The following is a 25165-nucleotide window of genomic DNA, read 5'->3' on the forward strand; positions in this document are numbered from 1 at the left end:
AAAGTAGATTTTAGAAGCAGGGAGGCCATGGATAACAATTATAAGAAAATTACCACAGTCACTGTGCCTGGATCTATAATTTATTCCCTCTGGTCTATCATGGTTGATGGTAGATTTTAGTTAAATATTATGGTTTTCTGTATCAAGACATAATAACCAAAAAAACCTGTGGTCCTTAGAAGCCTTTGAATTTATCAAGAGCTGGTGCTTGATGTCCGAGAAGTTTGCCTGATATATTAAGAGGCTTTGTATGCCTGTGTGCCTAGATCGGTTATATGACAGGTTTTTCTTGTCACAGAATTGTACTGTAACCTGCATGAGAAACTGTTGCCTCCGTCCTGCGACCGCCTACTCCATGCCTCTCTCTGCCAATGACTGCATTGTGCCAAGTTCCTAAGGCTGCTAAACATACCTAGATCACCACTTCTCCACCACCAGTGTGGGAGATGTCTGTTCTGATGAGTTGTGTTTAGTTTTAATATAGGTATTCTTTTTTATTCCCGTCTTTTTCAAGAAGTCTTGTAGTCAAGTAGTTTGTTAAGATGCTACTTAGCAAACTTAAGCTGTACTACCATGTTCTTTTTCAGAAGAAATTGCTTTGTCTTCACAACCCTTCCAGACAAGCCATACTTGTTCATTCTTTTTGGACTGCCTCGAGCTTGAACATTTACCATGTTAACTGAGGCTTGTAGAGGGTTGGATGTAGGTCTTTGTATTTTTGCAATTTCTCGGAGCCCTGCATACTGACTTTGGCTTGAAATTACTGGGACATTCAGTTTGGGAATAATTTCAATGCTCCTAAATGTTTTCTACCTTTGAATAACCTTTCTAACTGTAAAATGGACTTACTGTTAACACATTCCTGAATGCAAATGACAAAACTGCCATTGTTAGATCCCAGGACATTTCATTATCAGCACCTTGCTGCTACTTGCCCTCTTAATCCCTATGGAAGCAGTATTTGGGCCTATTTGTTGTTAAATTACGAAATCTGTTGTAGATCATCTCTGGTTATATTTCTTGATTTTTAGACCATCCTAAAACATTTTTTGTTTTTTAGTAGGTCCGGGTATATAATACCATAGAATCTTTTTTTCTGATGACTAAATATATAATGTTTTTAATGCAGTGCTTTTCTTTCTTAGTTGGCATTCTTTTTGAACTGGTAACTAGGGTCTTTCCATTTGTGATAACGCTATAATAGTTCAGACTTTCATTGCTTTTGATGATAAATTTGACTTATTCATTAATAATTTAGGCCTCGTGTCTGGTATGACAACAATCCATAGGTAAATGATGTAATTTTGCCTAAAACAGTAAAGTTGCGCGGTGAGAGTTGAATTGGCAAAATGAAAAATGTTATGCCTTTAGCAGCCAATTACAGTGCAGCTTTTGGTTGTTTAAGACTATGCAATGAAAGAAGTTGTATGATTGGTCGCTGTGGGAAACAAAGGCTTATAGGTTTTTCTTTTGGGCAGCCCCCCTGTTGTACATTTTAAGATTGCTGGTGTAGTTCTAGTTGATGTTTTAAGGTCATGTAATCAATCCTAGGCCTTCTATTACCTTTCAGACAATTTGTGTGTTGGTTTCATTGTGTCTGTGAAACCAACAACAATGGTAAAATAAATGTAGCATCATAAATTCACAGAATGCTTTGTTGTGTAATGTTTATCTGAGGATTTAAAGTACAGAATAACATAAAATGTATGTTCTCTTTTGGCATTGTCGTTTCATTCCTTGTGGTTTAACACAAATTGTAACAAATTGTTAACTTTTTTTTCTTTTCCTTTGTTTCACTCTTTTTAACAGAGACTTTTGGTAAGTTGGTAAATAAACCATAGACCCAACCAAAGCCAATATGCCCTGAACTAATTCTAACAAGCTTTGACAATGCATGCTTCGCCTACAATACTAACACCCTAAATGGCTGCACTACAAAAGCAAAACAACCTCCTCTAACTAACACAATAACACTTAATACATGTGTTAATCTATGCCTTCTACTATTAACTGAAATTGCCCATTTACTATATCAGCTAGAAATCTTTACCACATTTGGTGAAATTTCTTCCTCTTGTTTGGGATGGGAGATTTCAGAATGAAGTAGTACAATTTTACTTTGCTTTCCCCTTAGTTTTTGTGAGTTTGAAACAATCTTATGACCTAGGTACTTAGAGATACTCCATTACTGAAATCTCACTTCAACACATCAGCAAATATAGATATTTTAAATTAATTTATCAGGAATCCTGGAAAATTCCCTGAAGGCCAGCATGACAAAATATCAAAGTGTACTTATCCTGCTCTGGCTCTGTTTTCCCTATAGCACAGCTTTTTCAGTCGTAAGCCGTGAGTGTCCTCCTTATATCTTGAGATATCACTTCCTCTTACATTATAATTTTTAATTCTTTTAAAAATCTATCTGTCATAACTTTGTGTATGTTAGTGGCAGCAGCTTTTCCAAATACAACAGGGCATGGTCTTGCATTTAGCTGTGTGCATTAAGCTACTCCATAGCCCCACCACTTTGATCTGAGCAAGAGCCCTTGCAGACCTCTGGTTAAATACCACAGCAGTTACTCATAGCAGAGGGGAGCGGCTATGGAGTGGAGTAGCGTATAGATGCAAGAACAGTAAAATTACAATAAAATACAGTAGAAAGGCATTGTATTATAATGTATGATGGACAATTTAATATGTTCAAAAAAGTTGTTGAAATATTAAAAAAAAAACATGAAAATAAAATTCAAATCCCCATATTTTTCATATATTCTAATAAATAAACAATTTACATTATGCATAGTTGGTATGTGGTGTGTGAAAACTCCTAAACTAATTTAAAGCAAATGTACTTATAATGTACCATAAACAGGACTACAAATTTTAAATACTCAAAACTCATCATGCCCTTTCCTCTGAAATAAAATCAAAAGAGATGAAAAGGTCAGTCATATACTCCATAAAGCACTACAGCATGTCCCACAAATTGGGGCCTTTACCCAATTCCCCAAACGGAATGTTATATGTCAGATTGTGGTGGTGCATAGATTGCTCTTTTACAATTATTATTGTTTATATATATACATAGTAATCTATATATGTATTGAGCCACAGTATAAAGGTATGAATGTTGTTACCAAAAAATAAACTTTATATAAATACTGTAGTTAAATGATGCCATTACAAAATACAACTTTAGCACTATAAAAATAAGCCCTTCTATAGCTATGGTGACAGACAAAATGTGGCTTGTGATAGATGAGGGGGGAAAACTAAAGCAGAAAACTAAAGGAGCCTGGATGCTGAATGAACTAAGCATTGTTCATGAAAGGGAATAATCTTATGTGTTATAAATGTGTATTAGTCATGTTTTCAAATGTTTGGCTGTAAACACTAGTAGATTTATATAAGAAGTTATGTGAGAGTGTGATATTTTTTACTTATCATAAATATAGATCATAAATATCAGAGGTCCAACATCTGGAAGGGGTGATGGATCTCTGCAAATTTGATATTGATTACCTTTCTTGAGGATGCATACTCATATATCTGGACAATCCATTTACATACTGTTATAGTAAAGATGTCCCCTCAATGCATTAGATCCCTTTCGGCCATCAGTGGCAATAGAAATAGAAATGTGCAACTGTTATTGTATGCAAATTAAAGATTTCTTACATTTTTATTTAGTTTAAAATAACAGTTTTTCCAACATTTTACATTATCATTTACATTTTGAGTATAGTGAACTGCTTACATAGGTGACCAACTTAATACATGCATCTAACTGCAGTCTTTCCTCTTGCCATCCCCAAATAATGCTTTTTATCATCAAATCTACTTACTATACTGTTCATCTATGAGTAAAATGGTATAATATTCCATTTACTAGTAAATAAGATTTGTGATACTTTTTCTGTATCAGATTTTTGCTATGAACAACATACAGTAAGTCCCAGTATATGTGGCCACTGGCTTGTAACAGACCTGCCCATGTGTGTCCGGCCAGGAAGCCAGGCTGAGGACAGCAATAGACTGGAAGTTTTGGAGCCAAGGAAGGCTTTTTGAAATGGAATTCTCCATTTTTGTCTTTATTATGTATTTCGTAATAAATGTGTACATTTTTGTTTTTAAACATAACTGGTTCTGTAATTGATACAAGCCTCCCCATTTTCAAAGATGAAGTAGGTGGTATAGCTGAGTTAAAGGAAATCTACCACCAGGGTGAAGTATTGTACACCAAACACACTGACATGCAGGTGTGTACCCCCTCTGGCAAGAACTTCTCTTTTTTAGCTTGTTTTTCCCTCATTTAAATATTTTTAGAGCCTTTTTTACTTAAAACAGGAGCATAAGCAGCTAAAAGAAGAGCGGATCCTGCCAGAGGGGACACACAACCGCATGTAAGTGTCCTTGGTTTACAATCCTTCACCTTGTGGTAGATTTCTGTTAAAGAAAAAAAAAAGAGAAGATTGGTAGTATATCTCATTGCTGAATCAATTTTATTTTGTGGTAAATCTGAAGGTATGTATCTTGTATATGTGGGGCACACCCCAAATAGAGAGTCCTACTTATCCCCCACTTTAGGATTATGTATTGTCTACATTACAGACAATCTGTACTGCATACCTCTCAAATTGCCATTATCAAAGCATTTAATACCAAGAAAAGAAAAATCATTTCCATGTATAATAAAGGTGTGCCGTGTGTTTCTCAAAAGGTTCTCCCAATCTCCCTTCCTTATGGCAGATCTTCCACCAATTGTGGATGGGCAACCAATTGCTTTTTTTTCTTTATAAAAACAACTGTTCCTTAAAATATAGATGCTCTCTTTAAACTCCTTTATCCTTCTATGCAGTATTTTTCCTTTCAGCCTAATTATTCCCTGCTTTATTAACTATAGCTTTTCCCTATTAGTTTACAATATGCTAACATGAAGGCAAATAACACCGGAAGCATCACATCAGTGACGCAAATGGCTCAATTCCTTTTTCTTTAATTTTAAATAAATAGTTTAATATGAACCCTATTTCGTGGTAGTGGATATTTTGGACTATTTTTTTGTAAAAATGAACAATGCCTTGCAATTTCTGAATTTGGGAAGTTACCTATCCTTTCTAGCTGTGTATCTTGGCCACAAGAAAACAACATTGTTTTTAAAGGGACACTATCATCAATAAAGTGTGGAATGAGTTTTAGAGAAGACTACATTATGAAGATCCTACTTTTCTATGCATGTAAATATTGCTGAAATGGTCCACTGGAATTTTCTAGCATACATGTCAGTGGAGCTAATTGTACCAGAATCTATTGACATTAGGGGAGATTTATTAAACTGTTTCCCACAGAATTCTGTTCTGTAATTTGTGGCAATAAATTTTCTAATATCCTTTTTTACTAAGCAGACCATGGGTCATTTTATATCTATCAGTAGTCTTTATATTATTTCTGTCATTAAGCATATCAAGAACGTTCTGTGAGTTTAGTTGAAAGATGAAAAATGTTCCTAGCCTTTTAACAAACTTTGCATAAGTCAAACATGTACAGTTTGTGTACATGAATAATCCATACATCCTGGCCATTATATGATCCTGGGAGGAGCCTAGCTTACACCTGTGTTGACCAGTATGAAGTATTAAGGTATCAACAACTATGACTTAAGGCGGGTTCACACACCAGTTTTTTAGATGCAGTTTGAAGACAAAAGCAGGTGTGGATCATAAATGTCTATGAAAGAAAAAAGTTGCCACCAGCTCACCTTGGGCTGCACGGATCACTCGGCTGCAAAAGATAAGCAAACCCAAGCTTACATGTTTCCTTAAGAAATATAGTCTTCTTTATTTAGTTCACATTAGGAAAAGGAGTTTAAGAGCAGAAATCAAAACAAAGCTCACTCTCTCTGACGTGTTTCTGGTAAAACACCCCCTAGTCGTAGAAAGTGAGAGGTACATAGGTGGAGAAATTTGAGCTTCAAACTCTAGATAAGTGCCCGTTGATGTCTAAAGTCAGAGGGCGAGCGGAGAGGAGTTAAACTGCTGTTCCTTATGTGGACTAAATAAAGAAGACTATGGGGGACATTTACTAAGAGTAGTGCAAACTGCACTATAAGTGCTCTGCCTGTGTATAATGCTCGGTGCCTCAGATTCATGAAAACCGGGCACCGGAAATCATGAATCTGGAGCTTCCCTGCACCAGCCCAACAGAGTTCACCAACCTTTTTGTGGTGCACCTTTAACATAGGGCTTGTGACACACTTATGTCTGACTTTGCATAATAAAACTGGCACAGGGTCGGAATGAGCTCTGGAATGCCCCCTAATTTGTGTTGCATGGTGCCTAGTACAGTGTGCGCCACAATTGTGTCAAGCGGAACAGGCAATGTCTGACAGAACAGCCCTTAGTAAATGGAAATGTGTAAGTTTGCTGGACATTCTGTTTGTTTGCTTGTGGATCATAATGGTTGAGAACATATTATTGAGAGAAGCTGCTCCTCCTCTTTTTTTCATTCCACTCCTGGTTTGGACATCAAAAACTGCAACAGAAAAACCGGACGTTTGAAGGCAACCTAAGGTCACTTTCGTCAGTATTTCACTTTAGTGTTTGAAAACAAAAACAGGTGGGACCTATAAGGAGAAAACTCGTATCTCGTGTTCTGATCCACCTCCATGTTTTGGCTTAAAAATACCAATGCAAAATTCTGGCAGCCTGAAAGTGGCCTTAGGCACTGGCATGAGAGATGCCCCCTTTATTTTGCAATATCAACAAGGCCTCTGCCTCTGTCTGTGCCTGGCCTACTCCAATTCCACACAGCCCCAACTTATTCCTCATTTCTGTAATACTGTAATAATTTTATTCTATCGTCAGGGCAGATGGATAAGAAAGTCGAAAATATATCACAAATGTTTTTTATATATGTCTTTGCTATTGATTTATGGAAAATATATTAAAAGGCTAGTGACCATTTAATTATGTTATGTTTGTATGTTGTGTAGGTATTTGTGATCAGAGAAGAATCTCACTTTTATCATGATGGTGTCACTTTTAAAAGCATCACAGTATTTTTAAAATTTGTAAACTCAGCACAAAAAAGTAAAATATTGTAAATTAACAAATAATTTAGTAATAATTAAGCAAAATGTATTTTCTCTTGAAATGACATGCTACATTTTATATCTTTTACACCACATTACCAGTTAGCAGTCATTCAGCTTATGTGTTGGTAATGATTTTATATAGTCATTATTATATATTTGAAATAAGACCTGAAAAGGGTCCTGCGCAGCGCTTATCTCTATAAATAAACACAGCCAGCAAATTTTCACATGTGAAAATTCACTGGCTGGAGTGAGGGCGCAGGAGGTGGGGACAGTAATTCTCCACATGCCTGGTCACCTTACCTCCCCCCCCCCCCCCCCCTTCACGCCCCACTGGCGTAAAGGTGCCGGATTTGGGAAAACAATCGCAAGTGTTAGCAATAACCTAGTCAAGGATTGTTGATAAACAAAATAATCTTCAAAGCTGGATGAAAAAGGAGGTGTATAAAGGAAAGATTTCACCCTTCCCAGCTGCTCAGGATTAAAGGAAACTTGTCAGGGTGATTTGGGTCGTTAAGCCGGTCTGTGCTTTGGTATCTCAAATTGCCCTATAAGACTTCAGCCCGTGACCTCTATTAAAAAAAAAAAAAAGCAAATATTTACAGCTGCAGCTTTGCTAAGTTTTCTGCCTACCTAAGCCCCACTACATTCTACCAAGAACTGTGGTTGCTAAGGACAGTCTTTTCCACTCCACAGATCTGAGGGTCAGAAAAGGGTGAGCGGTTGAGGCAATGCCATCTGCTCCTCTCTTTCTGCACAGTGATTACAGGAAGCAGCTCCTTCATGTCTGCTATGTGTGCACTCTGCTTTCACCTTCCAGCTGCTCAGCTTAATAATGTAGTGGGCAAAGAATATCATCCATTAACCTGCTCTGCAAACCACTTCTCTAAAAAGGCTGTACTGTGGTTAGTGAACAGAATGAGGTACAATCAGCACAGCAGTCTTATACACAGGATGACGACTACAGAGGGGAGAGTGAGGGCATCTGCTGAACAGCCTGACACATCCATCTTAGCAGGTAGTGTGTATAGTAGCCATAAGGGTATATTAGATTATAAGTCTATCTTTGTAAAAGTGTATAGCTGGATTTGTATGTACAATCTATGTGTATAGGTCACTGTATCTGTAATGCATGTTAGTATGGATGTGAGGATGTAAAACTTAAATTTTTCAGTTAAGTTGCATATCTGTGTTTTACAGCAGTAATGCTGAGGAGATGATTCAGCCTAGATTCTGTATCCTGATTGCCTAGGGTGCTAGTGGTAGAAAGGAGAGCTCAGTATAATGGGAAGTGAGGGAAGTCATTCTGGATTCAGTGCCCTTGCTGATGTCACACCCAGGAAGTGCCCACCCACTTTAGGAGACGCTGAAGATTTTTTTATTAGTAGGGCTGAAATATCAGGATGAATCTCAGGCTAGGGAGAAGCAAGCATCCTGACATTGTTGGAATTGTTGTCAAAGGCTCTCTCCAGCTGTGTTAAAACTATATTTGGCCAGGTAACTTCGGGGTAATGCATTAAGTTTCTACAAACAAAGATACACATGACCGGCTATATAATTTACTAGAGTTTAGCATTTTAATTTATCACATCAAGCAAAGTGACTGCTTACTGTCGTATAAAGTAACTGGTACTATTGACATTTGCAATGCTGCCAAGAGAACATACATATTGGTTACAAGACCACCAGGGTTTTTCTGCTAGATAAAATAAAGAGAGCCTTTTTGTGGTCTGTATCCTTGGTCAAGAGTGAACCATGTAGTACAGTTCCTACCAGTTCCATCTGTATGTCTTGAGATAACTTTCTAAGCACGCACAGAAGTTCTCCTATCATGGCACACGGTTCTGCCATCTCTGTTGGACACTGTTGTATACAGACACAATTCTTTCTAGTCTGTTACAAAGGAAATCAAATCCGCTCTTTATCCTTAGTGTCTATATATGTCATACTATACCTACTGACTGGTTTCCTCTTACTGTGAATATAGAGCACAATTGATTCAAGATTGTATAGTGTTAAGTAAAATTAAGGCTTTATGTCACAGTCAAATGGCTATATTGTAGATTTACTATAGTCTGATGCAGAAGACAGATTTGAAGAAATGCCAATGGCACCACTTTTCTCTTTCAACAAACTTTTCATTTACTATGATCTATTGACAGTGCTTGGGCGTTCACTGATATTTCTTAAACTTGTTGCATCATTAGCCCATCATTTCTACTAAATATTATGTTTCTGCATTTGTCCAAAATACTATGCAGTCCACAAAATGGCTTCCTTTATTTTATTTAGGTGGAAGGTCTATTCACGTTGTGATTAACACAAATTGAATCGAGTTGAAGATGTGCTTACTTTTTTTTTTTGTGTATGTGGCTTGAAGAATTTCTTCCTGAGTACGGGGCCCTTATTTTTGGCTATCTGCCTGCTAACTAAATATAATTCCTCACCACTGTCACTTTTTTCCTTTGCTTTCATTACAGAAAATACACCAATTCGAGGTAAGGCATTTTGTAACCTGAAAATGCTATTTCCCTTTAAGTTTTGGACTTCCCTTACTCGTTTTAGTCTTCTAACTAGATCTTCTTGTTCCTTGTGTTATCTCAGTATTTTTTATTTTCATCTTGCAGAGCTTACAAATATTTACCTCCTCTAGTTTAGAATAACCCATAAGAAGACTTCTTCTGCTTCTTATGCTTTTAACATCACAATCCAATTTCAATATGAAAAAACATTCACAATTAGCTCATTTCCATTTTCTGAACCTTTATGTATTACTATTGAAAAGTAAACTTTTTGATGTACACTGAGATTTAATTAGTTTCAATAGGCTAAACATGCTACTATTCTTGCTTCTTTTGTCACCAAACCATCCAAAAAGTACATTTATTTGCTTAAGATATTTTTAAACCTCCCTCAACATGATTGCGTGGCTTATCAAGAAAGCTTAAAACACACCCTTTTAGTGTAGTGTTCAAAGACGCACCACGTGTAATATCCAGCCTGGTCCTGTGCTTATGATCTCTAAAGATAAGACACATGTAGTAAATCTGCCCCAATGTGTTTACTGCCAAACTATCCTGATCTAGAGATGGAAAAAGTCAACATGTAGGAAGCAAACAATGCATAAAAAATTCAAGTAGGTTTTCATTGCACCAATTGCAAGAAATACTGTTTCTTCAACGTCTGGATGGGTCTCAAAAGTATGGTCTTAGTGTGAGAGAAAATGTAAAATGAAGTATTTGTTTGTAACATGTTCACTTAAATTACTTATTACTTTCTGTGAATAGGTTCTTCAGTTCTATGGCTGCCGACAACATAAATATGTTCTGACCGCGGGTTTAGCAGAAGGTTCCTCCAACGGTACCTCCCGAGTAGGATAGTAAAATAAAGTACACATAAGACCTGACCGTAATGTTTTTGTTTTTTTTTCTTTTTCTCTTGTTTTTTTTTTTTTAGGTGCCTTACAAATTGAAAATAGTGAGGAGACGGATCAGGGGAAATATGAATGTGTGGCAACAAATAGTGCTGGAGTTCGATATTCATCACCTGCTAATCTTTACGTGAGAGGTAGGGAGCAGCAAAGCTCTGCACACTGGTAATATGTACAATCTGAGGGCTTCACCTGCCCTTCGGTCCCAGAATCATTAATGGATTTACCTCTTTTTTTTGTTTTAGAAATAATAATACATTAATGTGTATCTGTTACTAATTTACTAATTCAATAAAGTAGTTATTTGTAGATATAAACAATTATTGATGACTCCCCTAATACCAGTGTATGACATTTAATAAAACAATACATACATTATTGTGATATTATAAGTGCTACATAAACATGTTAAAGTGTTCATAGGTTTTACAATAATCCACAAGGTGTAATCTTTTCAGATTTGATAAGGTTGCCAGCTATTTAGGTCACCTCAACATTAGGCCTTATACACATGTGCATTTTGTGCGCTTCAAACATGGGGACGTGATTCCCTGTTTGTGGCTTGTATGACATCGGAAGGTTAACACTGCTTACACCATCAATGTCAACAGAAAATGACTACCCAGACTGCAAAGATAGGATAGTAGACTCAGGGCAGTAGACTCAGGCAACACACCACGCCAAGCCCAACACATTTGTGTGAATGAGGCCTTAATTTTATTCCAAATTTAGAGTCCCATTATATTAATAAAGCATTCCAACAGTGGACAATACATTTATAGTTTAGGTATAAAATAAATGTAGGGAATGTTATTTGCAAAGACTCTTGGTAGGTATGAATAACTTATGGTATCGACTTTTCTTGTATGTCAAAATTAAAATAAAGTTTTCTATGTGGGATTATTCTGTAGGAAAAAAAAATAAATATTTCACATAAACATCCTTTATTTGAATATTTGGTCTCATAAAACAAAAAGGACAAAGAAACAGACTGTGAAGGGACAATATTGAATAAAGTAGTTTTATGCAAGTAGTGTCCCATCTTGTGGGGTCTGCTTGTGATGCTTTCACTTACTTCTTGTGGCACAGGGAGGAATCCAATGAGGGCAGATTTCTCATGACTGTGAGACATCTTCCTGTTTGTGGCTTTATTACCTGTATCTCTACCATATGTAAATTGATGAATGTATTTCTAAAATGAGTTACTGGTAAAAGTCTAGCATATATAGTTATCACATAAAAAGTTGTGCTATAGGTGTTGTTATATTGCCTAGATAAAACCAAACTAAAATGTATGTATACATATATGTCTATATGTATGTATATATATTTATTAAAAATAAAAAGGCTAGTTAGATATTGCCAGAAGTTAATTTAGCATGTGTTAGAGGAGCATGGTTATATGTAAGTGGTCAGAAACTGAAAGAATGAAAGAGATGCATTACTGACTTGAGTTGGATAACCTTTCAAGTCAAAATAAAAGGAAATTCATTTGTTAATACTTGAAATATATATTGATGGATTAGTCGCTTTGCAGCTGAAAGCCTGGAGAAGGTCTTTTTTTACTCTCTCTGTGTCTCCCCTATTTTTTCTCTTCTCCTCATGTCATTGTGTTCTGCATCAAACCCCTTAACATCCCTCAGAGCTACGAGAAGGTTGGTGTGTTTTTTTTTGTTTACGTTCTTTACCCACATTTTTACATTCTTAAAAAAAAAAAAAGAAAAATGGAAAAGAATAAAAATTTATTTTAGTGACGGACAGTGCTGCTGTCCATGGGCTTTGGGGATTGAGATGATATTGCATTGTGAGACCTCTCTATGCATCCTTTGGTAATGTTGCTGGGTTTTTGCACTTTTCGTCGTCATGGTTAATGGGTGCTTGGGCATTGAGCCTGATGCATGATAGAAGAATGCAACTATATTTGCATGTATTTTAGTTACTTTATCTCTTTGTGTGTATTTTTTTATTGTGTTTACTCGTTATAAGTTAGCAGATTTGTTTCAGTTTTGTGTGGTATATAATGCATATATTTCTAGAGTTCCTGCCCTATGTCTGGATCAAGCTAACCGTGCATACTAGTTCTTTCAAGTCTTGTAAAAGTATCAATGTAGTTTAAAATAAAATTGAACTTTTTAAAATTTTTACTTACAAGATAGCATGGAATATCATGAATTTGTATTTTTATTTTACTTTTAGTATCCAGTGGCATAATAATAAAAATAAGATTGTAATATATAAAATATTAATAATAATGAATGAAATAACATTATAAAATATAATTAACAGTAAGTTTATTATGTGTAATTGAAATTTTTTGCCATTTCTAATGTTAAAAGTTTTGCACAGGGCAGGAACAAATTACAAAGAAATTTAGCTACGCCTGTATCAGTGCTCTACACTATAATAGTGTTGCTTTGTATTTGCTTTAGAGGCATAGTAGATTACACCTTTTTCAGCTGCTTTAAAGTTGGTAATAATATTGAAATCTCTGCCAATCACACCATTTATGTTAAATTATTCACTTTAAATTTACACAAATCCATAATTGTCAAGCATTGCACAATAAGGTGTAATCTATGCCACAGTTATTTTGTACAGGCTGCACATTATTTTGGCTCCCCTCCCTACATCCCTTTCTTCGGCATTTTGGAATAAGACGGAATGATTCCTGTCTCACCAAAATGGTATTATAATATTTGTCTTCTCCCACCCTGTTTGGAGCCGCCGCTTGCTGACTGTTGGAGTGCAATGAAATAATTGGATTATGTTAGTGCTTCAAATGCTCATATCACTATGTTTTTTTGTAGTTTATTATATTTTTCCATTTATTTCTTTATTTTATCTAAATCGGGGTTTGAAAATCAGTGGTTTTAATATAAAAAAAATACAACCTCAAATGTTATGTATATTAAGAAGCACTCACAGAACATACTTCTAAATATAAACAGTAGAACTGCTATTTAAGTTATTCTACCAACATTTAAAGCAACCATGCAAAATAAGGGTGACCTAAATAACTGCATATCCACTTTCACATGTGCGTTAGCAGGTTCTGTTTCCCGTAACGTTACATGCACAGGATCGTAACTGTTGTTATGATTACAATATACATATAGCAGAAAAAATAAGGTGGATGGCATCATTTTTTTTTCCCCACTATTGATAAAGTAAGAGCATAACAGAAGCCCAAAAGGCACATGTGAACTAAACCGTAAAGAGATAAAACAATCACCGTATTTAGTTATTTTAATACATTGTTCAAAGTGAGCCTTTTACATAGAAAATGTAGTATAAATTTTTCATTTATTTATTTATATTTCTGCTCTTTCTAGAAAAAATTAGGGGCCTCGGCTTATACTTGGGTCGGCTTATACTCAAGTATATATGGTAGTTTATTTATAAAATGTATCCTAACAACAAAAGAGGCTACATAATTGTTATTTAATTGAAAATAAAGCTACTGATCTTTTTATGAGGTCTTCCCTACTATTTATAGAAAACTCTGGATTTGATAGAGTTGTCTCCAGCTCTTTCACACACCCCCCCCCAAACACTCACACACACACTTTGACTCTCTGTTTTTAAAAATAGAGGCTATCTAGTTCAGACGCTACTGTATAGTAGACTGTAATAAATCTCATGAGGGAAAAGTGCTTCTTCCTGCACTTGTTTTTTTTATTATGATCCTTCCTTCTTCAGTCAGGTCTCCACCCATCAGCTCACAGTGCAGACAGAGACTACAAAGGGGAAATGTGTTAGAAAAGAAAAAAAAAATATAATTTAACATGATAACCATTAAAGTCTTAGGAAGGTTTCCCACAAGCAAGTCCGTTCTGACAAAATCACTCAGGGGGAGTAATTAATCAGGAGCATCTGTTGCAACAGATATACTAAGAGGCTTCTGTCTCTTGATATATCTGCCACACTAATGTGACATTTGCACCCATGCTGATGGAGTGTATTGATGGAGGATTTATCTTGAAAAATGAAAATAAGGTTACCAGAAATTGTTTTTTTTTAATTGTTTTTAAAAAATATTTTAGCAATTTTTATGCATACAGTTATCAGAAGGGTGAATTCAATCTCTGACAGCCTTAAAAGTTTGCATTCTATAGTAAATCAGCATGCCTTCTGCCTAAAAAACAATAAAACTGCCCACTCTTTCTCTGTGCCTTGTTGGTAGACTTTGAGTGAGTAGTTTGTGCAGTCATGTCTAGTGTATAACCCATTGTCTGATGATAATCCATTAAAGTCTATAAATATACCTCCCCAAAGAACTTTCTAACAAGCATATCCAACATTAAAATTTTGTGGATCAAGATGTTTGGACAGCTAAGCAAATTTTATTAAAATATTATAGAAGGTCAAGTGTCTTGACAATACCAAGAAAGGGGGTAGTGCACATACAGCACTCTATTATCTTTTATGGGAGAGCCAAGACTTCCATTTTTTGATACTCCCAAAAAAGAAAGATATGTGCAGATTTAATCCTTGAATGGAAATATACAATGCCTAATTTACATCCAATACAGGTTCTTTTTGAAATCAGTAAAACTGGATTTTAGTTTGGAAATTAGTTAAAATGCATATCTCTGTGTGAACATGGTTTTATTTTTGGTCTTTAAAGCGAAGCTGTAACCAGGAATGTAATTTTTAGTTGGTGACAGGTTCCAATAGCTTATGCTATGTTGATTTTAAGAATGCATTGTCAGCATTCCTCCACACTCATCCAGCTCCCCTCGCACCTCCTCTCTTCCTGTCATGTGCATTGAGCAGGCAGGAGAGGGAGGTGGATAGTGTGGAGCTTAGAAAGAATGCATGAGGAGACACGGGCACACAGGCTGCTGCAATCCCCTCTTCCACAGGCATTCACCACATGCTGCTGGCAGTGAGCCAGGTAATGTGAAATAAAGTTTTCTAAAGTAGTGTCAGTATTCAGAATGCTGAGTCATTTTTTAAATCAGCCTAGCATAGGCTATTGGAAACTGTAACCTGCTAACCAGGTGACAGGTGCTCTTTAAATTCATTTTGCTAGTGCTTTCCGTCAGTCTATGTTTACTTTTGCAAAGATGCGGCTTACATTAGCAATTGATTGCTATAGCCCAATACTACCAGTTAGCAAGGTTAGTGATTGCCACTGACTAGAAGTACTATAAGAAGGACAGAGAGCATTAGATCAGTGAGTAGCAGACACATATTGTTTGCACTAGTTTTCGTATATAACCCCAGCACCTTGAATAGAATACCCGTGGGACCCTCAGCTCTGTGAGTGCCTCTTCCCTGGTTAAATGCTTAAAAGTAAAACTAATATCAAGATGATTATTGCCCTGTCTTTCAGACTCCGATGTAAGATATTTATTAGAACCAGTCGTACATTTTTAGATTCAATTGTAACTCTCCTCTTTGTATTTAGTTCTTCTCATGACAACAGAGTATATGCATCACATGCTGCTGTTTGTCTGTAAATGTGTTTGCTGACTAAATTTTGTCAGTCAGCTTTTGTCCCATTCCTACTCTCTGCACTCAGTTATTTGTTGGCCCCATCAGAAGAATTGCACTACTCTGTTCTGTCCGCATGTTACTTTGTTTACTCCACTTTTATTCATTGTATGTTAGGTGTGCCTGAGGATTTGGTGGAGCCTCTGTGACTCTGTTCTTTGGAACAGATTCTATCGTGTCAGAATTCCGTATCTAGGAATTAGTGTAAAATAACATGGACTGTATTTTCCATTAATACCATTTGCTTACACATTTGTTGAGAATTTTCACCTCTCACCTTTATCACCTTTATGGCATGTAATATGCCAAAAACAAAAAAGAACAAATATTCACATATGTTTATATGTGTATATATATGTACATATACTTATATATATGTACATATATATATATATACATTAAAATATAGAAAACTATTTCTTAAGGATTTTTTTCTTTGCCCTGGATAACTGACCTGCCATTGTATTGGACTAATACTTTCAAATATAAGATGATAGTAAATTTATCACAATATTGTGAATATTTACATTTAGGTTTTTTTTTTAGAAACTTTGTTCAAGACATTGCCAAGAACAGAGTCACTAAAACTGGGGCTGCCTCAACCCCTTGATCCATGTTCTAACTCGTGAGGTCTGAAAACTGCATCCACCTATCAGCAAGGGGGATGCACAGAACATGTCACTGTTACTCTCAGCGTTAAGTCCATCACTTTGTTTTACTGCAAATAATCTGTTTAATATCCCACCAGGGCTGGAGGTGTTCATGTTTAACACATTTAGTTACATATGCTGTAATAAACAACTTTAAGTGGGTTCTCTGCCCTTAATCCCCTGATGCCTTTTTCTACACCCAGTATTATTGCGGGCATTTGCTAGTTGCCCTTATGTTATACTCCTCTGCATTTTCTGTCTTTCCCTTCCCTTTTTGTCTTCTCTCCCGTTTTTTTAGTTTTTGTTTTATTTTCTTTATCAATTTTATACCTCTTTTGCATGATGTTTGTGTTTCTGAGAGCTGCATTTATCGATGAAACCGTGTCAGATTCTAAAGAGGCTTCGTTAGGGTTTTTACACCCCAAAACCACAAAAATTTCATTAGAGTTTCTCATCTCTGCTGCTGGTACGCTGTGCATAAAAACAGTAGTTCTACATAATAAACTGTTTTGTATGATACTGGTTATTAAAATGGTTTGGCTATGTTGCCAATGAGAGGCATCCATCATAGCCAACAAATGATTTTTGTTTAAGAACAGTTCTATCAGGGCCGGATTCCTAAAGAGCTTTTATTTTTAGAAAATAAACTCTGTGAAACACATCAGTTTAATTTGGTCTTCATACCCCGTATCTGTTGTTAAAGATGAGAAATTGCTAATAAATTTTTGTGTATTATCTGTGCTGTGATGGGTGTACTCCTGATCTATGGAACCCTTTTGCTATGAATTATGGCTTAATGTTTCTATATCCTCACTTTTTGTTTGTGAAGTAAGTTTTTTTATTTTAAAGTCTTTTTATACACTTTTCAATTTTTACGCTACATAGTTCCTTTTAAAGTCAAGTTCTTTTTGTATCCTTGTTAATTTACCTACAGTTCGTCGTGTTGCTCCTCGCTTCTCCATTCTCCCTGTGAGCCATGAAATTATGCCTGGAGGTAATGTAAATATAACTTGCGTTGCGGTTGGTTCACCCATGCCATATGTCAAGTGGATGATGGGTGCTGAAGACCTAACTCCAGAAGACGACATGCCTGTGGGCCGTAATGTTCTGGAACTTACCAATGTAAAGGAGTCTGCTAATTATACCTGTGTTGCCATGTCAAGTCTTGGGGTTATTGAGTCTGTAGCCCAAATCACAGTGAAATGTAAGTATTGTTCTCTTTAGATGATGCCAGAAATAAACACATATTATCTACAAGCATTGTATTTCTGTAACTATGATTTTTAAAAATGCCAAAAAGCCTTTAAAAAAAATGCTCTAATCATTGGGAGTTTTTTTTTTTTAAATCTGCAGCTCATTCTCCTTCTGACACTGAAGAGGTTATAAGATTTTTTTCTTTAATATACCAATAACAACAGCAGAAGAATGAGCAATTTTATTTGTAGATGCTACATTATAGCTGGCAGTGATCTTAAAGGTTCTTTACTGGCTATAAGATGGGTCGTTACTATGGGATTGATACCAAATGCCCCTTGCCCATTAGCTCATAGTAGCGGTTTCTACAGCACCATTACACACCGGGTGGGGTAGAAAGCAGACAGCTCTGGCCATTGTGAGACCACCATACCTTTCACTGCAAGCTCAGCTACTATTCACTCCCATGCTGTGGCTGATGCTGGATGGTAAATCTGATGGATTTGTATACTGTCTAGTCAGTACTACACCACCAATTAGTTGTTTTCTGATAAGCCCACCCCACATGTCAGACATATCAGAAAACACATAATGAATGTGATTTTCAGCATGTATCCATTCTGCTTCTGGTAGGTTCAGCTTATCTTTCCTGGTGCTTTATGCATATTATTTTTGTTACATTTTCCATTTGACAAACAATATTAAAAAAAGATCATTTTTTTTTTTTAACTCAAATAGTAAGATATTGTATGACCTAGCAAATTTAGGTTTGCGATTCTTTACATTACAGGCGACAGTTAATGTTTCACCACTGTTTTCAGTGTTTTCCTTTGTTTAGTCTTATGGGAGTACAAAAAAACATATTCAGTTGATTTTTTTATTTCAAAAAACAAGTTTGAAATTTTATTTCAAACAAGTTGTTGTTTGATTATTTCTTGTTTGTTTCCTAACATGCTAGCCCTTCCGAAGGCACCGGGAACTCCTGTAGTTACAGAAACCACCGCTACAAGCATAACAATCACATGGGACTCAGGAAATCCTGATCCTATCTCTTACTATATAATAGAGTACAAGTCTAAAACACAAGATGGACCATATCAAATCAAAGAGGACATCACCACTACAAGATACAGTATTGGAGGCTTAAGCCCTAACTCTGAATATGAAATTTGGGTGTCAGCAGTAAATTCTATTGGCCAAGGACCACCTAGCGAATCTGTTGTTACACGTACAGGGGAGCAAGCACCTGCTAGTGCCCCACGAAATGTGCAAGCACGAATGCTTTCCTCCACTACCATGATCATTCAGTGGGAGGAACCTGTGGAGCCTAATGGTCAAATACGAGGATATCGTGTTTATTACACTATGGAGCCTGAGCAGCCAGTGAGCAACTGGCTAAAATATAATGTGGAAGATAATCTTTTAACCACTATAGCAAATCTATTAGAACATGAAACCTACACAGTCAGAGTATTGGCTTTTACTTCTGTGGGAGATGGTCCACTCTCTGATCCAATTCAAGTGAAAACACAGCAAGGAGGTAAGCTGTTACTTTACATACTTAGCATCTGGAAACATTCAAATTTGTTATTGGTGTACTAAGATTTTGCTTATGTATCTGAAATACCTACAATAGAAACAATAAAATAATAATTTAACAAATTCTGTAGAAAAAAAAATACTGGGTATGATCACCAGGCAAGGCCTGGTGGACTTTGCAATGTACTTTGCAAAGGGCTTTGCAATGTTTTTAAGCAACAGATTTTAACTAGCAGGTATTAGAATAGAATAAGTCTTACAAAATGGAGTATTTATAAACAAGTTTTTATGTAATACATATTTTTTAAATATTTTTTTTTTAAAATGTCCCTACCTACAAACATTTTATATTTAATTGTTTTCACTATTTTCACCTTTAGAATTAACCCCTTCAGGGCTCAGCCACTTTTGGCCTTTATTTTTCCACATATGTTGTTGGTTGAGGGCTTGTTTTTTTTTTAAACAAGTAGAAATTTTTGGAAAGGATGACAAAAACAACACTAATTTTGGAGTGTATTAGTTTAATTTTAAAAAATGTTACCGTTTGCAGTATGGCAAAAGTAATATGTTATCTTTATTCCGCAGTACGATTCTGAAAATGATATATACTGTTTGTATGTTTTGTTTTGCTCATATTATACAATAAAAAACACTTTTCTGTAAAAATGATTAGTTTTTGTATTGCCATCTACCTAAAGTCATAACTTTTTAATTTTTCCACTGACAGAACTAGTTAAGGGCTGTTTTTTGCATCATGAGCTGTAATTTTACCTGGTAATTTTTGATCAATTTTTGTATCTTTTTTTAAACAGTAAGGGTGCTTGGGGGCGTGCGGCCAGCATTTTGGAGAGGAGCCAAATTCAATGGAACTAAAGCTCGGGAGCAATGAATCAAAGAGACACAGAGTTGTTTCTGAAACTAGCTCCCAGTTTATTCAAATATGAGGCTTATTATAATCTTACAACAGAGTGGTTACTTCATTAAGTGATTTCACAACCATTGGTCAGTTTCATTGTGAAATGAAGTCAGATAAAAAAAAATTGCAGGTCATAATGACATGAGATGACATATTGGTTGTTAGCTTACAAATGATAAAAAGTAATAATAAAATTAATAATAGCCAGTTCATACTGACCTGGGAGAAACAACTAATTGATTATATCATTTATTACTGGGGAATGACATCAATGTTATTTCCATCAAACATTGATAACAATCTTATATTCCACCAAGCTCATATATATATATAAAGAATTATTATTACAACTGTCGGGCATTGAGGTCTTGCCACAGGGTTAACTCTGGCAGCCTCTAATCGTGGCACAGGGGAGAGCAGTGAGAGCATCTTAGACGCTGCAGATGGCAGTATACGGTAGGTTCAATCAAACAACCTAGGGTTAAGAACCTTAAAAAATAGGTCTGAAAAATAGTAAAAAATAAAAAAGTAAAAAAAATTAATAACTAAAAAAAGACCTGAAATTCAAATCATCCCCTGTCCTAGAACTGATATAAATATAAATAAACAGTGAAAATCATAAACATGTTAGCTCTGCCACGCCCCAAAATGTCTGATTTTTTAAAAATATAATAACTGTTTTTCCCGGCATTAAACCCTGTAGTGGAAAATAGCGCCCAAAGTCGAAAATTCCATTTTTTCATTATTTTGCAACATACAATTATATCCCTGTGATCATACTGACCCAAAGAATAAAGAAGACATGTCAGTGGCCCACAGTAAAAGCTGTAAAATCTAAGCCCACAAGAAAATGGCGCAAATGTGTGTTTTTCACGGCATGGAAAATTAAATACCACCACTATGAAGTGCAATTTCTGAAGCAAAAAACAAGCCCTCAAACAGTTCTTTACATGGAAAAATAAAAAAGTTCTAGATCTTTGATAGTGGGGAAACTTGAATACAAAAAAGGGCCCTTCAGACAGCTCAGGTGTCAACTGGCCAGTGGGAACCAACAACATAACACTTATAATTATTGCACCAGGAAGTACTTTCCATGCATGAAGAGGTATTGTACTTTTTAACAATAACGGTAGCTTTGCTTTGAATGTTCATTTAAAATAATAAAGAATTATAGATATTAACTATGGCATGTTTACTTTGTTTTCTGCACTGAAATATTAACAGTCCCTGGTCAGCCAATGAATTTTAGAGCTGAAGCTAAGTCAGAAACCAGCATTAGCCTGACATGGAGTCCCCCTCGTCAAGACAGCATTGTAAAGTATGAGGTTTGTTATAAAGAAGGAGACCGAGGGAATGAGGTAAGCCATTTTACATAGGAAATATTAGTACAGTATATCTTGTATTGATGTAACAAATATGAACCTTGACAGCTATATTCCATCATAACAAAGTATTCTCTTCTACTATAACAAAATCTTCCTTTAGCCTGGAAGACTGACTGGAAGATTGTAACAACCCCCATAGCATAAGCAAACAGAGTCCTAATAAAATTGCTAGGTACCGTAATTCTCGCATATATCTGGATGCACCTTTGGACCAGATGTGCATGTAAAATGTGAAAAAAAACTCCAGTGAATCCACATGTGATATGTAGGTGAATTACTTCTGGATAGCAGGCCAAATCCAGCTACAGTTTACATAGGATTTCTACTCACTAAAAAAAGAGATCTTCCATGAAGTGATAGGAGAAAATTGACAAGCTATGGATGATAAATTTTGCAGCCAAATATCAATTTTCTTGTGGAAATATGTACCGAATTTTATCATGAAAAAGTGGGAAAACGTATTGACTCGAGTATAAGTCTAGGGGGGAAAATGCAGCCGCTACTTTCTAATAAAATGACCTGTAGTCTCCCCTCATCAATAAAATGTCCAGTCGTCTCCCCTCATAGATGAAATGTACACAACAGCCTCTGCAATTAATAAAATGTCCAGCAGAGTGCCCCCATACTGGTAACGTCCAGTAGAGTGCCCCCATGGATGTAACATCCAGTAGAGTACCCCCTGGATGTTATGTCCAGCAGAGTGCCCCCATAGAGGAACGTCCAACAGAGTGTGACGCTGACCCCTCCAACGCTGACCCCCGGAATTCTTTTCTCTCCACAGCACGTCTTAGGGTTCTTGGCCGGGCCGGCAGATGCACATCTACGCGGGCTGCCGTCACACAAACTATGACGTCAGCAGGTGGCGATATTGCAACGTCATAGTTTGTGTGCCAGCAAATCGCATAGATGTGCATCTGCCGGCCCGCCTTGGAACCCAACAATGTGCTGTGGGTAGAAGAGGATGCCGGGGGTCAGTGCTGGAGGGTGAGTACTATGTTTATTTTTTTATATACCCAAGTATAAGCTAAGTGGGGTGCAAAGTGCAATCTGTGCTCCATGAGGAAAATCAGCTGTGGATCCAGACTGTTTGCATCTAACCTAATAGCAAATCACATCCATCTCTAACAGAGACAACCACTGCTCACCAATCGCCATGGCTCCAGTAGTAGCAGTCAAAACTCTTCTTTTTAGTTAGCCATGTGTTAGCCATGATCTATAGGTTTATACATAAGCATTGAAACTGTTTTCATAAATTCCAATTTTATGCTAACTACAGACTTAAGAACACTCGACTTACATACGACCCCTAGTTACAAACGGATCTCTGGATATTGGTAATTTATTGTACATTAGTCCTAGGCTACAATAAACAGCTATAACAGTTATCACAGGTGTCTGTAATGAAGCTTTAGTGTTAATCCTGATTCTCATGACAACCCAACATTTTTAAAATCCAATTGTCACAGAGATCAAAAAAGTTCTGTCTGGGTTTACAATGATAAAATATACAGTTCCGACTTACATACAAATTCAACTTAAGAGCAAATCTACAGACCCTATCTTGTATGTAACACGGGGACTGCCTGTATGTCTAAAATATTATTTTTAACTATGAAGAAAATTGTAAGGGTATGTTCAAACTTAATTTTTCAGTAAATTGCTTTAAATAGACATAACATTAATGTGATTGTACATTGTCTCTACAAAATAAAGTCACATTGGTGTGTTGCAGTTTTTGTGTATAAGTGCTCAGTCAAAGATTTCTATGTATTCAAAAACACAATTTTTAAATCTATTTCTGTTTACGGTGTGAACATTCCCTAAAGCGTCACATAATTTAAATTAACTTATTATTAACATAAGAGACCTCTACATTACTATTTACTTTTGAAGAAAAAACAACTTGCTGCCCTAAGTCAGTATAATTATGTAACTATTTTATGACTATTTTTTTATCTTAATGTTGTTTATATGGAATTACTGATGTATATTATCTTTTGCTTTGTGCTCCTCAAGTTGACATTCCTTATTTACTGTACAAGAGTAACCGTGTGCTGATACTGTATTTTTTAACAGATCAGAAAAACATTTGATCCTGCAACATCTTATTTAGTAGAAGGCCTAAAACCCAACACGGAGTATATATTTCGCCTTTCTGCTCGCTCTAATCAAGGCCAAGGTGCTTGGACATCGGATGTTAGAGAGCGGACAATGCAGTCTAGTAAGTGTCCTCTTCTTAATCTCTGTGGGAATAGGGTCAACTTTGTGTGGGTAGATGAGACCAAGCATTTTTTTCTGCATTTCAGATTTTATATTTGAGAGCTTTATAAAATAAGTATGTATTTTTTTTAACTAATGTCAAGGCCCTTTCATTAAAGTTTTCGCAGATATTGAGTTTCATCACAGTTTTATTAGTGAAAAATTGATGACTGTCCTTCAGATGACTGTTTTCTGTCAAATTTTTTGTGTTGGCTTTTCATGTCAGTTTTGAATCAGAGTTCCTTCTCACACGCGTTATAAACCTTGGTAATTGATGTATATGGATTACTGAAAAACTGAGAGGACTTGAATAGTGTGCAAGTACAGTCAGATTATTTTCACTGACACACAGACTCGAATAGATCTTTTTTCACACATCTCTCTCTCAAAAAAATCAGAGCATTCTGCAATTTCCTTGCAGCACTGGAAGCGTGTGTGGAAAAAAAAATCTTCCTATTTTCTGTCTTTTTTGAGACTTTTCTTGGCGCCTTTTTGGTGACTTTTTCAAATCTGCACTGAAGTCCACCACACATTAGTTTATCGTCAGTAACACACATTAATATTCCAGATGTGCTAAATGTCGTAATTGTCATTAATAAATTACCAAAGTAGCAGAGGGAAAAAAGACAGGCAAAAGCAAGCCAAAACAAACAGAGATAAGATAAATGACCACCTTTGAGTATAATGGGTCAATGCATCCCTCACAAACTTAAGCAGGAATTGCAACTGAAAAGCTGCCGAGCTATACAGTCACAACCATTACATCTCTTCAGAAAAAAATACACAGAGTAAGCAACATGACCTGAACAGTTGTAACATCTCAGATGTCAATGACATAACCACAGTAGCAATGCTACCTAAAAATGTGTGTGGTTCCACATTAAATTAAAGTACCTTTAAAATCAATATGATTTCCCAGATAATGCACACATCCTGGACGGAAATTGTTATGAGCTGCAGATTGAAAAATCTGCAGCATGTAAAATAAAATCTACCATCAAGCATGATAAACCAAGGACACTTACTCATAGATCCAGGCACAGTGACTCTAGTAATCTTTTTTATATTTGTTATGTATGGCCTCCTTCCTTCTAAAATACCCTAAATACTCAAGTGTAAGCTGAGTTTTTCAGTACAAAAAATGTGCTGAAAAACCCTTACGTATAAGGAGTCAATGAAAAAAAGTCTGTACTCACCTTT

General features: G+C 36.0%; 1 protein-coding gene across 1 annotated transcript in view; it reads left to right on the top strand.

Moving 5' to 3' along the window:
* Window positions 1-25165, top strand: part of PTPRS (protein tyrosine phosphatase receptor type S) — a 207897-nt gene that overhangs the window by 91953 nt on the left and 90779 nt on the right. Inside the window, exons 6-10 of the mRNA XM_072113236.1 lie at window positions 10550-10660; window positions 17607-17876; window positions 18825-19406; window positions 21546-21679; window positions 23783-23927. Coding sequence (XP_071969337.1) covers window positions 10550-10660; window positions 17607-17876; window positions 18825-19406; window positions 21546-21679; window positions 23783-23927 — 1242 coding nt within the window. The remainder of the gene's footprint in view (window positions 1-10549; window positions 10661-17606; window positions 17877-18824; window positions 19407-21545; window positions 21680-23782; window positions 23928-25165) is intronic.

This window comes from Engystomops pustulosus, chromosome 1 (genome assembly GCF_040894005.1).
Source record: "Engystomops pustulosus chromosome 1, aEngPut4.maternal, whole genome shotgun sequence".
Lineage (NCBI taxonomy): Eukaryota > Metazoa > Chordata > Amphibia > Anura > Leptodactylidae > Engystomops > Engystomops pustulosus.